General features: G+C 51.9%; 1 protein-coding gene across 28 annotated transcripts in view; it reads left to right on the top strand.

Annotated features, from left to right (window-relative positions):
- The window catches only part of EPB41L1 (erythrocyte membrane protein band 4.1 like 1), a 156,463-nt gene that overhangs the window by 122,952 nt on the left and 18,302 nt on the right, over positions 1-15,209 (top strand). For 14 of the 28 annotated variants that reach the window (XM_065565770.1, XM_065565773.1, XM_065565772.1 and 11 more), the window contains 3 exons: positions 1,673-1,864; positions 4,191-4,289; positions 12,041-15,055. In XM_065565770.1, coding sequence (XP_065421842.1) covers positions 1,673-1,864; positions 4,191-4,289; positions 12,041-15,055 — 3,306 coding nt within the window. The remainder of the gene's footprint in view (positions 1-1,672; positions 1,865-4,190; positions 4,290-12,040; positions 15,056-15,209) is intronic. The other 14 variants (XM_065565786.1, XM_065565794.1, XM_065565789.1 and 11 more) reach the window with 3 other exon arrangements.

The raw sequence follows: 15,209 nt of genomic DNA, 5'->3' as shown, positions 1-15,209 counted from the left end.
ACATGGCGGCTCCTACCTAGGCTCGGTAATTCCATTGGCGAGGCGTGGGGCGGCATGGAGAGATGCTGCCCCACAGTTAGGTGTTATTTCAGATACAAACCCTCGTGCCAACTGAACCGTTCCTAGGGTTCCTCTCCTAGCGAGAGCTTTGGCCAGGTGGCCTGGCCTGCTGAGTTCCAGGACCAGCTCCAGCACTGGCCTTGGGGAAGTCACTTAAGCTCTTCCTCTGTCTGTTTCACCTATCGGTTAATAGGGAGCATGAGCGCTAGTGCATAATGCTCTTGGAAGATGGGTCTTGTTAGGGAGGGTTATTGCATGGTTCAGTTTCAGCTCAGAACCAGGCTGCTATTGCCTAGTCTTCACTAGAGGGCTGTGAGGGTAATTAATCCTTGGCACAATTTACATGGGGATTTGGCGGATTTAAATCAAGACGGGGAGTCTTTCCCAAAGAGATGCTCTAGCTAAAATCCCTGCCGTTGCATCCAGCACAAGGGCAAGCCCCTTCAGTGAGCGATCTGCTGTTCAGCCCCAGCTGGTTGGGTTATTTTCCCAGCTCCTGTAGGGGCCCGGTCCTGTTCCCTCCATAGTGTGTCTCATCCCTCATTCCTTTCTGCATGTGCCATTCTCCATCGCTTGTCATGTGCACCCTAGTAACACCTTGTGCTAGTGATCGGCGAACCTCCGAACGGCCGGTTCTAGGATGCAGATAACATTTTGGATTCTTATCCTAAACTTCTCTGAGCCTCTTGGGTCTGCAAAGTTGGCTGGACTTCTCATGAGAAGGGCCTTTCTCAGGCCTCTTGGCTCCTACAGTCCTGCACAGGACCCAGAAATGGACAGGCTGCTACAGGAACTCAAAATAAGGGCAGGGAAGAAGTTTATCTGAACCTTTTTGAACCTCCAAACAGGTTTGATTTGGGGCAAAAATTGGGGTTGGCGCTTCTTTTTGAATGGGTTTGCTCATCCCTAGTGCAGAAATAGGGGGTCTCACAACCCTCACAATGTTATGGAAAGGATTGGGTCTGCTATAGAGATAGGGCCTGAATCAGTGCATGGACCTGAACACCCCTGAATCGTTATCTTTATAACGGGCCAAACCCAAACCTCTAGACACCGTAGCACTCTGGGGAGGCCCATATGCAAGTTTGGACCAATCACCAGAATCCAGTTCCAGGGAAGGCTTATGGAAAGTCCATTAGAACATTTTCAACTGGTTCCAGCTGGCAACTCTGAACAATCGATTGGAACAGATCTGGCCTACTGGCTTCAGGGGTGTTGGGGCATGATGACCCTCCAGCAGAAATTAACAGAGGCCAGTGGAACCTAGTAGAGACTAGTGATGAGTGGAATGGAGGTGACTCCCCTTTGAGTCCCACCGTTCTACTATTACTGAGAATCGGCTAGGATCGGCCTCACCCTGGACTGACATTTGGATCCCAGGGAGCTGGGCTTTAGGATGGGAAAGGGGCACATTGATCAGTACCAGGAAATACATGTAAGTTATGCTGGTCACTTTCAGCTGTTCCCTGGAGCTGTCCTAGTCTGCAGAGTGATTCCTGGCACATTTGGCTCTTGAGATCCCAAATTCAGGCTCAGCATGAAGCAGGCCCTCCCTTCCCCGCAGCGATCCGATCTCTGCCTCGCTAGTTACCTTCCCGTCTCCCTCCCAAAGTTTTTAGACAAACCAGAAGACGTTTTGCTAAAGCACCAGGCCAGCATCAATGAGCTGAAGAGGACGCTGAAGGAGCCCAACAGCAAGCTGGTTCACAGGGACCGGGACAGGAGGCTGCCTTCATCACCAGCCTCTTCCTCACCCAAGAATGAGGATGAGACGCCAAAGGGGACCCCGGAGAAGGCCAGTGAGGTTCGTTTTGTCCTGTCTTGTGAAGGGGGTTTTCTGTTGATTTGTGTCTGTGGTTTGGTGGGAGGCGAGTATAGTTGGTGCCCTGTGCTCTGCGCTACCCAGGAAAGAGTTGAGTGGAACTTGAGTAAAGGGTGTGCATATGGCAGCAGCCCGGGGTTGGCCTCCTGATTTGACCTCTTCCCTAGCCTTTGGCATTGCTTACCCCCAGACACCACAGGAAGTGCCACACCCAGGCATCTGAGTGAGGACTAAGCTCAACCTCCAGCTCATGCAGGGATTGGCCAACATGGCTCCATTGCTCCAGCCAGGGGAGCAGGTTGTGTAGCCCACCCTGTGGCTGGAGCCAGTGCTCCTATCTGGAACCCCCATTGGGTGTCTTGCCTCTTCCTTCCTGTCGTGATGGCTTCTCTGCTTGCTTCGGGGATGCCTACAGAGGAGTCAGGCCTGAGGACTCTCCATGGCCGATCTCCCCGTGCTTGCAGTATGGAGGGAGGTGAGCGCATAATGCCGGCTGAGCTGTCTCTGGTGCCAGCGCGCAGCTCTGTGCTAGATTCTGCATATGTCCTCCATGCATGACATGGAGCTGAGAAGCGGGTCCACTGGGCTCGCTGGGGTAGGCGGGGGAGAGGCTGCCTGTTTCTGGCTGATGTTGAGGGTTTCCAGCCCTCACTACCCCAGAAGTGCTGGGAGAAGGGTATGGTAGGCCACACAGGCGCTGTGCTTGCAGCTGATGCTCCGTTCTGTCTGCAGGGTAGCTCGGCAGATGGCTCTGTAGTGCTGGGATCTTGTACACAGCCCTTTGCGGTGTAAGGGGAACGGGGCAGCAGATACCGCGGCATGTTGAGCTAACCCCCACTGGGGCTGTGACCCAGAAATGAGGAAGGGCAGGTGAAATCAGCAAGCACTGTGCTCTGCTAGGCAATGGCTTGGACATTGACCTGTGGAGAAGCAGCTTGAGATGGTTTGAGAGCGGGAGACTGGCTGTTTCAATTAAGACACGGGTGAAAAGCCGCAGCAGGCGTCTGGGCTTTGCTGGTAAAGGGCGCCACCTGCCGTTAGCTTCGAGCATTGACTCCCTCAATTCCTGGCTGAGGACAGAAGACCCGAACAGCATCTAAATGACAAGGCCCTCTCTCTGTCCCCCCTCCCTGCCCCAGCTGCAGGGCCAGCTTTATCTTGGATTGGCTGCCAGATTTGTGCTTTGTCCGTACAGTGCCGTGCACACCTGTGGAGCTGTATCAGTACTGCTCGTAGCCATAATGGGGCTGGTGGTCCCCAGCCCTTTGACCTGGAGACGGGGAAGGGTTCTCTGAGCAAGTAGCCTGGGCAAGCCTCATACTGCAGTTGCCAGGACCGTGAGGCAGGCCCATTGCTGTCTCTCAGCTGATTTGAGGCTGTAGAGCAGCAGTGGGGTAAGGGACACAGGCGTTTAACCCAGGCTAAGGAGGTTTTATGGCCTGAGATCCCTCTGACGTGGGCTCCTCGTACCGAGTGCTGATCTCTGGCTGATCCTGGCACTGGGGTGTGTGGGGGCAGGTTTTGGTACCTAGTGGGGGTGGCTCAGCAATGAGGGTGGCTGAGAGGATGGGGGCAATAGCCTGGGGAACTATCAGCCATACCCAGTCGTTAGCCCTTGCCTCCAAATCACCACTAACAGAAAGCAAAACTTCCAAGTGGGGCCTTCTACCCACAGCTTCTACCTGGTATCTCCCTTCCTTGGGGGGTACCGCAGAAGCCTGGCTTCTCCTACAGCCCCCTTCTCCCAGCAGTTTCCTGCAGCTCTTTAAGGGAAACCCCATCCCCTTCTCAGTTGGATCGGAAGAGTGAGGAGGGCTGCCTAGCCTCAGGCTTCTGGCCCTCAGAGGGGCAGGCACCCTGGTCCATTGTACCTGTTGGGGAAAGGGTTCTGGGTGGGGATGCTTGTGACTGGTGGGGGAGTAACTACCTGCAGATCGGCCCCTCTGGCGCTCAGCCTTGACACTGCCCGGTGGGTGCTGGGCTAGATGGCTCTGTGCCCGGGCTCATGCTGGCGAGCAGGCCGCGGGAGAGCTGAGGTCAGCAGAAAGGAGTGCACAGCTCAGCAGGTCTGCAGTCACTGGCAGTGGGCCATTGGTCAGCAGTCACTGACGGTGGGCGGGGATGGGATTTTTAAACAAATGGATAAAGCACGAAGCCCCAGCTGGGGAGCTGGAATATTCATGACCCTCATTCATTCATTCATTCGTTCATTTATTCATTCGTTCTCGTTCTCTCTCTCTCTCTCTCTTTCTCTCTCTTCCCCCCCCTCCTCCGGCTGTGGGTGCTCGGGCTTCCCTTGCTGAAACAGAGGATTGAAGAGGATTCCCTAGAGGAGTTTTCAGCCGAGCACGGAGCTGCCTTATCCATGGAGTCTTTCACCCAGAAAAGCCTTGCCTCTTCTCCTGAGGTTATCATCAGCCTTTCCATTTCTCTCTCTTTCCCCCACCCCCTCTTTGTCTCCGTTTGTTTACTGGACAGCCATTGCCAGGCTGTCTCTGTTTGTAGCCCCTTGTGTAATCCACCTCAGGGCCCCTGGGAAGATTTCCTGCCAATGCACCAGCCACGCGTGGGCAGCCAGTCAGCTGCTAACGAGGCATATTCTGAGCTGGTTGTCCCATCATAACCCAGTGATAAGGGGGTGTGTGTGGAGGCATAGACAAGTCCTGCACTGATCTCTAGAGCAGGGTTAGTAATCAATACTGACCTGGCAGCCTCTTTACGTTGTCTTAGAGAATACTGGCTTGGCTGCAGTGTTGGTGAGAGAAACCAAGCATCGAGGCTGAGCACTTCTTCCATCATACCACCTAGAGCTATGGTGTTGAAGCTGGTAATCTAAGCAGGGTTGGGTCTAGTCAGTTCTTGGATGGGAGCCGAGCCCTCCAAGGAAAACCAAGGTGCAGCAGGAGGTAGTGCTTGTAATTCAGTCAGGAGATGGTTCTCTTTAAGTCAGTGATCCAGAATAGAGCTAGGTGCTGTGCTGGAGCTGCTGTCTCCTCAGAGATGTAAATCTGAGGTGCAGCCCACTATTCCCTGATGATCCCTGAGTGTTTTTCTCAGTAGAGGAGGTGCTAACCCTGGTGTGCTGGCCAAAGTCCATTTTGGGTAATTATGGGACATTCTACCCACTTAAAGCTCCCCTGCATTTGGTTGTGGTGACTTTCTTCACCTCCTATCCTAAATGGTTGGGTAGTGTTATTGTTTTTAACCAGCTGCTGCCCTGCTCCCTGGAGATGGGTCCAGTTGGGTGATGAGGGAAGTGATGTATATTGGGCTGACACCTGCAGACTCTGTTTTTTCGCAGTCCTCACTCAAGCAAAGCTTCTGTTCCAGAAAAGGGGGTTTGCCTGAGTAAAATCTGAGCAAGGACCCTAGGGTTTGGCCCACCATTTGTGAAGCACAGTGGGACCCTTCTGGATGAAGGGCGCTATAGGAACATATGGGGCCATGCCCATCATTCTCCAAGAGTCCATTAATTTGGAGTGTCTCACATTTTAGAAACTCAGATACCATGGTGATGGGCGTGGTATAGAACAGAGTACAACTCGGAGCAATTACTATCTGTCTTAGGTAGTTAGATGGCCCCCATCAGCACAGTGCGTGAGCACCTCACCATCTTTAACGTAGTTACCCTCACAACACCCTTGCGAGGTAGAGCACTGCTACTACCCCATGTTGGGGCCTGATTTCCAGAGGAGCAGAGCTCCTGCCTCTTCACCTTAAATGGAGCTGCTGCCTCTCGGCCTGGCGCACAATCAAGCCATTGGCCTTTCAAGTCAGGCACCCCCAAATCAGTGGATGCTTCTGAAAATTTGGTTTATACCCATATTAAACCCTCATAAAAGAGCCCCCCCCCACACACACACACACACGCAGTGGAGTGAGCGCCCCTGTGGAATCCAGTATGCCCTCACTCTCTGTTGTTTGCCCTTCTGGGAGGGAAATGAGACTGTCGGTGTCATTGCTCTTTGTTTCTCATGTGGTATCGATTTCTTGGTATGGTGAGGTGGGGTGTGCGTGAGGGGAATATTACCGTGGAACTTTCCACTAGGCGGAAGAAAACTAGGCTACAACATGGTTCCCCTAATGTGAGTTTGCTCTGCCCACACAGGGGAGAGTGAATCAGATTCTAGCTTGGTCGGGACAGATCCGTGCTTGAACGTGGTGATTTCTGCCACCTAGACAGGTCCCAAGGGGACCTGAGAGACATGTTCTGATTAACCTACCTCAATGAGGGGGGAAGATGTGAGGCTGTCAGAGTTTGGAGCCAGGAGAGGGAGAGGGGCGTATGGGGCCTTTGCACCCTGTTAAGATATGGCTGTGCGATGGTGAGCCTTGGGACGCTATCCCTCAACTCAGTTATCTCCTGGCGGACCTGGTAGCTTGTACCCGCTTTGGGGATTGTTTCCAAACCCTACTACAACCTAGCACAGTTGCAGCCTGCTTTGCATCCACCCCCAACGTGGTTACCAATCGCCCTGCTGAGAAAGTGCACCCTAGGTTAGCCCCCTCGTGGGCAGCACAGCTGGTAAAACGTCCTATCCTCTGCGAACAACTGTGTTGGAAGAATATGTTGGGAGCCCAGTGCTTGCCAGCTCTTTCTAAATTGGATTGTTTCTAGCGCAGTTCGAGCCATAGTGAGCACAGAGCCTAAAGCAGAGTCTGATGTAACAAAGTGCAGTTGCAGAGGTGCCCAGAAGGGCAGTATGGAAGATGCTGCAATTAAACTGTCCTGTTTTGGAGAGGAAAGGGGCTGAGTTTCTGGTGCTCTCAGGAGCCCTGGGAGCTCTTTGATAGGACAGTCGGATGCCTCACTCCAGTTAGTTCTGCATCTGATTATCCGAACATGCTCTGGATTTTCCCCCACCCTGCTCCCCAAACGTGCACATAATTGTGTCTGTATCCAGCAAAAGCATTTAAGCCAAGAGTTTCCCCCATCCTTGCTCACTCAGAACAGCACACCAAGGCAGAGGTCTGTGTATAGGACTCATCACAACTGCCCAGTGGAAACAGCTCCTTAAAATCCTGGCAATAGCTGTCCAGTAAACGACAGGGGCAATGCCTTCCAAAGACTCTGCTAACTGTACATGCTGAATTGGTACAAAGCAGGTAGCTCCATCCATGCAAATGCAAGGGCTTGCATCTGCCAAAAGGATGCACTGGCAAAGAGGCAAGCACAGTCCTTTGAAAACGTGGGCCTCACGTCTGGGTTTGGTGGCTGTTCGAACAATAGCTAGCTAATAGATTGCTGTTGGAATGCAGTGGGCCAGTGGCTTTTATTAGCAAAAGGACCTGATCCGCCACTGCCTTACTCCAGTTTGGCACCTTTGATTTCAGCAGCGTTACCAGCATAACAGTGGAGTCGCACCACGGGGAATCAGGCCCAGAATCGTTCTCGTTCAAGCAGGTTTGCAGTGAAATGGTCTGATCACCCCAGGAGAGGCTGGTGGGATCGGTATGATACAGGCTGCGCAGCAGCTTTCCCCCATCTGTGGTGTGACCCTCTGCATCCCGATGTTGTGGGATGATTTGTTATTAAATGTGTCCGCACTTGCTAGCTCTGTGCACTCCTAGAAAATGGAGCTTCGACAAAAACCCTCCGTCATAGAGTTTATTTTGAAAAAAATAAAAAACCCAACACCACTGGGGGGCCATAGAAGCATGGAGTGCATTTAGCACTGGCATCTTTCCCTCTGATTGTTGGAGGCATTTGGTGATTCAAAACACTCCAGTGCAGAGCTGGATAGATTTCAGGTTTTGTTTTCTATGTAATTCCAAGTGTTTATGGCTGTGAGTTGAGGGTTTGATGTATGGATGCTGTAGCTTTGTCCTTGTGCAACCCGGGCTCTTAATGGATAACACCGAGTTCTTTAGTTTGGAGTGTGTTTAAGAAATGGATGGAGGCCCCCGCTTGCCCCCGCATGGCGCTGCATACTGCCCCCCTCTCCTTCCCTCCATGGAGTCAAATGTCCAAGTCCACCTTGTATGCAGGGAAATCATTTGGAGCCTTCGTTTTTAAGGCCAGTTGAAACTAGATTCTCTTCCTCCCACAATTCCCCCCCTCCCCCATTCCCCAGTCCCCTTTTACAGGATGTGATTCTTGGGGTTCATGCTGTTTGTAAGGAACACTTCGGGGTCCAGATGCCACTTCCTCTGTGGTGCTGGGGTCTGAGGCAACAGCCAGGCAACTAAACATGGTCTGACTGGCAAGGCTCCATCTCCAGCTAAATGGGGATGCCAGTGGGCCAGCAGAGCAACACTGCAGGTTGTCTCAGGAATGAGAACGAGTGACTTGTTCTCCCCTCAGTTTTCCAGAGCTCCAGTCAGCCTAGTTTTTTTTTCTCAGTCCAGTTGGACCTAGGCAGATGGCAGACACACTCGAGAGGACTGAGGGGAAAAGAACAAGCGGGTCCTTTTGTGCACTGAGTTGGTGAGGTCGTGCAACTTGGTCTGACCAGATCCCTCCACTTCTCATGCCACCCTCCCAGTCACCACACAAGAGGGGCACGGAGGTATCTGACACCCTTATCTGTAGCCAGAGAGGAGTCATTGATCGTCTTCACACAGGTTGGCTCATGGGACCCAGGGCTCTCCCCTGAGGTTGTTGTTTTACCTCCTTTTTGGCCAGATCTGTCTTCATTGAGAAATTCATGGTGACCAAAGCACAGCTGCAAAATCCTTCCACCACTCATGCCAAGAGTGTCAGCACCTGCCACTGAAAGAAGATCCATTGTTAAAGCCACTTTGGACTTGCCAGCTCCAGTTCTCTCTCCCCTGGCTGCTAGTGTCTCCTCTAACATCATGCACTTCTCTCCTAATGAGCCAGTTGAGTGACCTTCTAGCTAGTCCACGTCTGGCCCCAGCTGCCTCCTGCTACGTGGCCCAATCGAGCCTGACTTCTCTGCCTTGGACTGCCAGCAGGAGGAGCTTTCTGAAAGTCCCAACACCAGCCAGGGCAGAGGAGGGTGTGCCCAGGAGACACGCTGAGTCAGGGCATCCTCCAGGTAGGCAGTTCTCCTAGCGAGGGCCGGCCACTGTTTAAAGCTGGCCTCTGACAGAACACCCAAGGGAGAGTGCTAGTGCACAAACCATTCCCCACTTCCGGGGGCAGCTCTCTAAGGGTGTAACTGCCCCAGCTGTTGCAAATGAAGGGGGAGAAATGAGCTCTCTCTGTCTGCCCAAATCCCCATGGCCTTTTTTTGCGGGGGTGCTGCCATTTATATTTATAGGTTGGGGGAGAGGGCTGGGACATTGGATTGAGGGTTTTCACTGGTCATTTCAATTATCCCTGATTTAAAAAGTCCTCTCTTATCTTTCCTCCCTCACGCCCCACCCCATGGCAGCTTTTTCATTCTATAGCATTTTCTTCCTTTCTCCTGCCTTTTTTTTCTCTCCCCTTTTTCGTTTTCTCTCCCCTTTGCCAGTTTTCTTCTCTCTTTCTTCCACTCTCTCTTTCACTCTCTCTGCAGTTAGTATTTGGGACTTAGGTTTCCACCTTCTGCTCTGAATGACACAACGTGACTAAGCTGTGCTAATTCCCCCGCCCCCATCCATGCCCGCCGGTACCCAGGCCCTTGGTGGATACAGAAGTTCCTGCTCATTTTAGCTCAGGTCTCTTTCCAACTCACTCTTTTCTCTATTGGAAGAGGAGCAGTGCAGCCAACTGCAAATCCTTTGGTGCTGAAATCTGCTGTTTTTCGCTGCAGAAAATCAGCATGGTCCGCTTCAGGAGACACCGTCTTCTACAGCAGGCCACACTAGGGTATGCCGTCTCTCTGCCCCATGCTACACTATGCTGGGAATCTACTGCAGTACAATCCATATCCCAGCACGGGCTCCCTGCAGCATACTACGCTGAGAATAACAAACCTGTTGCTGCATGAAGATGCTGCAGTTTTGATTCAGTTGCAACTCAATCCACTCTCTGTTCTGATGTGCTCCAGCAAAGCAGTGTCATTAGAGACTACATACCAAGTGAGAGCTTTAAAACCCTGAAGTCCTGGCTGCTCTGTGTGAATGGTACAAATCCCGTGACGTTGGAGTAGACCAGGGGTCGGCAACCTTTCAGAAGTGATGTGACCAGTCTTCATTTATTCACTCTGATTTAAGGTTTCGCGTGCCAGTCATACATTTGAGTGTTTTTAGAAGGTCTCTTTCTAGAATTCTATAATATATCATTAAACTATTGTTGTATGTAAAGTAAATAAGGTTGTTAAAATGTTTAAGAAGCTTCATTTAAAATTAAGTTAAAATGCAGAGCCCCCAGACCGGTGGCCAGGACCTGGGCAGTGTGAGTGCCACTGAAAATCAGCTCGTGTGTCGCCTTTGGAACGCGTGCCATAGGTTGCCTACCCCTGGAATAGACCGTTAGCTTGACTTTCCTGTTGAAGAAAATTCCCATCCTCTTACTGTTGCATTCCAGTGGGTTATTTTTAAGAGCAGGTTAGACAAACACCTGTCAGGGATGGTCTAGATAATACTTAGTCCTGCCATGAGTGCAGGGCACTGGACTAGATGACCTCTCAAGGTCCCTTCCAGTTAGGGTGACCAGACAGCAAGTGTGAAAAATCTGCACAGGGAGTGGGAGGTAATAGGTGCCTATGTAAGAAAAAGCTCCAAAAATCGGGACTGTCCCTAAAAAATCGGGACATCTGGTCACCCTACTTCCAGTTCTACGATTCTATGATCCTATGATTTCCCATCTTCCACCCCAGCAATGGCTAAACTCCAACAATGCTGTGTGTATACAGCTTGTAAAGTTTTTAGCTGTCCTGTGACATGAAAAGTGTAAAACGTGGTGCCTGTATGCTAATGATATTAATAATTAATAATGATCTGGCAGCCCACTCCACTGTGTAGCAACAGATCTCTGCAGCCTAGATGCCCGGTGTTGAATAGCAAATATCTTTCCACGTTCTGGCTGCAGGATGCTGCCTTTTTGCAGTATACTGTAGCTTGTTGTACTGCTTTTCTTGGTCCTTACTACAGTGTTTGTGGCTATAACAGCTGTTGTGACCGGAATCCTTGTTTTTCTAGATTGTATTTTGTGATGGGCCCCATTCTGAATTGCTGGAAACTCAGATAGATTGTTGCCTCTGATCAGGTTTGTCTGGAGAGCTGGGAAATTAGGGGAACATCTAACTGCAGTCCATGCTCATGTGACTCGGTGTGCCAATGCCAAACTCTCCACGGGCGTCAAGGATGTCTAGGAAGTGGTGATATCATGGGACCACCAATTTGGGAACTGACTCGGGGTCGCAGACCTGTGCTAACTGGGTGGTGGGCTCTATCTCAAAGGAGAAGGGGCTCTATAGACAGATTAATTAGCAGAGACACAAACGCTCTTGAATAGATGTGATGCTTTCTAGCAAACAGCTGTGGCAAAATCAGAGATTTCTAGAATTGTTAAAAACATTCTCACTATACATAAAGAACTGTACCTAATTCTCCTTTGAAAATCTCCTGTGAGGTTCTACGAAGCTTTGATTGACTTTGGAACCAGTCTGAGCTGTAGATTGCTAATAGAGTTGAGTATGGGTCAGATTCTCTCCTTGCTTACCCCTGTGTCAATATGACATGGCTTCGTTGCAGTCAGAGTGCGTGGGCGTAGGTCAGCTGCTTGAAAAATGGGGCCAAATTTTCATGAACATTTTCTAAAAAATTTAATCCTGTTTTTCATTCAAAATGTCAGTGAAAAATTCTAAATTTCAGCATCTTTCAACCAGTTCTGTTCTACAAAAACATGTTCGAAAAACATGCTGATAGTTTCATTAATATATTAGCGGATAAGTTAGACCCATTTTCCCCCCTCCCCCCAGTGAAATTGCGAATTTTGAAAAAAAAAAAAATTGATCGGCTGTAGCTGAGAGTAGAATTTGGTCCCGAGCATTCGAAAAGGGCTAGGGGTCCAACTCAGTGAAAAGCTAAGCACCTTCTCTTCCATTGACTACAGCACCAATTACACAGGATCAGGCCCCTAGATTTCAATACCTGCTATTAGTTGGTTACTTGCCAGCTCCTTTATACACACATCTGAATCAGTTGTTGCATGAGTAATAATGGTTTAGTCAATACAGCCTTCTGTTACTTAACTAAACAGTGATCAGCTATTTAGGTAAAGTATGTTTGATGCTAACTCTTCTTGCTCAAATTGCAATACAGGGTTCAGAGCATTGGGTATTTGTAGAGCGAGAAACTTCTAGGCTGGAAGAGCTTGCTCTAGAGAAAGCTATTGGAACCAAGAAAGAAGACGTATGGGCAGGTACTTCAGAGGAGCAAATAAGTGTGAGCTTATCAAAAGTGGACATTGCAGTAGGGAAAGCCAAAAAAGCAGTAGCACAAGAGGAACCAGCAAGTGTGAAATTGGATACCCATGCAAGAGACAAAATGATTGCTAGTCCAGAGGATTTTGAGTCTGTGTGGGAGGATGAAGTGTCTGAGAGCGAAATCAGAGAAGACCCCCTTTTGGAGGCAGAAAGCCAGCCATCTGAGAATGGCAAAGAGCAGAAGTCCAAGGAGGGAAAAGAAGAGGTGATAACTAATGAACTTGAGCAACCAGCTGGCTCTTTGGAAGGCCAAGCTGAGCAAAATCAACAACCTGAAGATTCCCAAGCAGATGAAAGACCAACGTCTGAGCCTTCTGGGCCAGAACCTCCAAAGAAAGAAAGAAAGGCTATCGTGCAAGAGCCTGGGTCTGTCTCACCAGCTTCAGATAAGGAAGAGTCCATAATACCTAGCCCAACCTCTGAGGGTGTTAAAGCTAATGTGGAGTCTAGTGATGACGAGACAATGTCTTCTGCTGCAGAGAGGATCTTCTACTTAGGAGCTACAGAAGGAGACAAAAAGGAGAGTAAAATCCATCTCAGACTTGAAGAGGAAGAAAAGCCTTGTTCTGCTGAAAAAGAGGGCCTGGAGCCCAAAACAGACCTTTCAGATGAAAAAGGGAAGAGCCCTGAGCTTGAACCAGCATCTGACCCAACAGCTATAAGGGGAAAGGACAAGTTCCAACCCACTTCCTCAGCAGGTGGCCAAGGAAAGTCAGAGCTGGATGAACCAGTTATAGAATCAGACCAAGCTGAGAAGGTTCTAGAGCTTAGCAAAAAGACACGCCCCCTAGGACATTGTACTGCAGAGAAGGGGGCATATGCACCAGAGGAAGAGGAATCTGCTGAGTCAATAGGCAGTGAATCGAAAGGTGGAACTGAATCCGAGTCACGCTCTGCAACAAAGGAATCGAGGGACAAGGACCCACAAGAACCGATGGCAGAATTAAAGCTTGGTCCCCTCCCCAGTGAAGGTGGAGAGACTGAGCTCTCTCAACAGGGGGGCAAGAAGTACACTGCAGCACAAAGCTCCATCCTGGCAGAAGGCCTGAAAGGGTCAGAAAAACAGGACATGTGGAAAGGGGAAGCAACTTCCAACGTGTCAGGGACTGGAAGAAAAACAACTGACCTGGGAGAAAGAGAAATGTCAAAAATGGTTCTTCAGATGGAAGCCATAGAGATTAAATCAACCCCCATGAGCCACCCATGGCAGCATCCTCCCAGCACAACAGAAAGTCCAGAGGAAGAGAAACTAAGCCAGCCCACCGTGGGCGAGCCGCCCCAGGACACAGGCCCCGCCATGGGCGAGCCGCCCCAGGACACAGGCCCCGCCATGGGCGTCTCACCCCAGGACACAGGCCCCGCCATGGGCGTCTCACCCCAGGACACAGGCCCCGCCATGGGCGTCTCACCCCAGGACACAGGCCCCGCCGAGGGTGTCTCACCCCAGGACACGGGCCCCGCCGAGGGTGTCTCACCCCAGGACACAGGCCCCGCCGAGGGTGTCTCGCCCCAGGACACAGGCCCCGCCGAGGGTGTCTCGCCCCAGGACACAGGCCCCGCTGAGGGTGTCTCGCCCCAGGACACAGGCCCCAAGGCGGGCGAGCCGCCCCAGGACACAGGCCCCAAGGCGGGCGAGCCGCCCCAGGACACAGGCCCCAAGGCGGGCGAGCCGCCCCAGGACACAGGCCCTGCCAAGGGCGAGCCGCCCCAGGACACAGGTCCTGCCAAGGGCGAGCCGCCCCAGGACACAGGCCTCAAGGCAGGCGAGCCGCCCCAGGACACAGGCCCTGCCAAGGGCGAGCCGCCCCAGGACACAGGCCCTGCCAAGGGCGAGTCGCCCCAGGACACAGGCCCCAAGGCGGGCGAGCCGCCCCAGGACACAGGCCCTGCCAAGGGCGAGCCGCCCCGGAACACAGGCCTCAAGGCAGGCGAGCCGCCCCAGGACACAGGCACCGCCGAGGGCGAGCCGCCCCAGGACACAGGCCCCAAGGCGGGCGAGCCGCCCCAGAGCACCGGCCCCACCGTGGGCGAGCCGCCCCAGAGCACCGGCCCCACCGTGGGCGAGCCTTCCCAGGACACCAGCCCCAACATGGGCGAGCCTTCCCAGGACATAAGCTTCAAGGCAGATGAGCTGCCCCAGGACAAAGGCCCTGCCACGGGCAAGCAACTGCAGGATAAACCTCCTCCAGGAGAAGAAACTGAAGCCGTCTCTACAGGCTCTCCTGTAAGAGGATCACCTCATGGGGACAAGGAATTGTCTCGGCCTGTTGTTGCCACGGCTGAAGGCAGGAAACCTACCAATAGGAAACAGAAGCCACAGTCTGGGCCTTTGAAGTCCATTGCAGGTGGGGTGGAAGTCACGTCTCAGGAGCCTGAGGAGGCACCTGTGGAGCTGGCTTCACCCTCCCTCACCACTGGCTGGCAGGGCTCACTGGGGCATGACTGCGAGATGTATGAAAAAACCTCTGTGGCTTCTAAAATTAAGCTGTTTGAACAAGGTGGTGCTTGTGGCCCAGTCTCTGATGAGCGAAAAAGAGCAGCCCAAGAGCGGCCCCGAGAGAGTGAAACCAAGAGACCATCTAAACCAACAGAGGTGCAGATAGAGCTGCCACGGGCCGCGGGTCTAGCCATGTCTCCCACACCCTCGGTCACCTCAGATGACAGAGCAAGGCATGTTGGGGAAGTGTCTGGTGTTGGATGCCTAACCACTGTGCAACGGGCAGCCACAAGAGAGTCTTCCCAGCCTCCGTCTTTGAAGGAAGGTGTTTCCACCAATTCAGAGCACAGAGGAGAAGGCACCGGGCTTGCGTCCCCTGATTCAGGCTGTGAAATCACCGTGACAGAAGCTGTGGTAACTCCTCCCATGAACTGTCCCAATGGAAAGTTCATAAGCATGTTGCGTGGCTCTTTTATTTATGATCATGTTCAATGGCACCTCACACATCCATTGACTGAGAACGGCCGCTTTGCATTCCCTGTCCTTTATGTATGTGTATGTGGCCTGG

This window comes from Chrysemys picta, chromosome 13 (assembly GCF_011386835.1).
Source record: "Chrysemys picta bellii isolate R12L10 chromosome 13, ASM1138683v2, whole genome shotgun sequence".
NCBI classification, from domain to species: Eukaryota; Metazoa; Chordata; order Testudines; family Emydidae; genus Chrysemys; species Chrysemys picta.
This window is presented reverse-complemented; position numbering and strand designations above follow the sequence as displayed.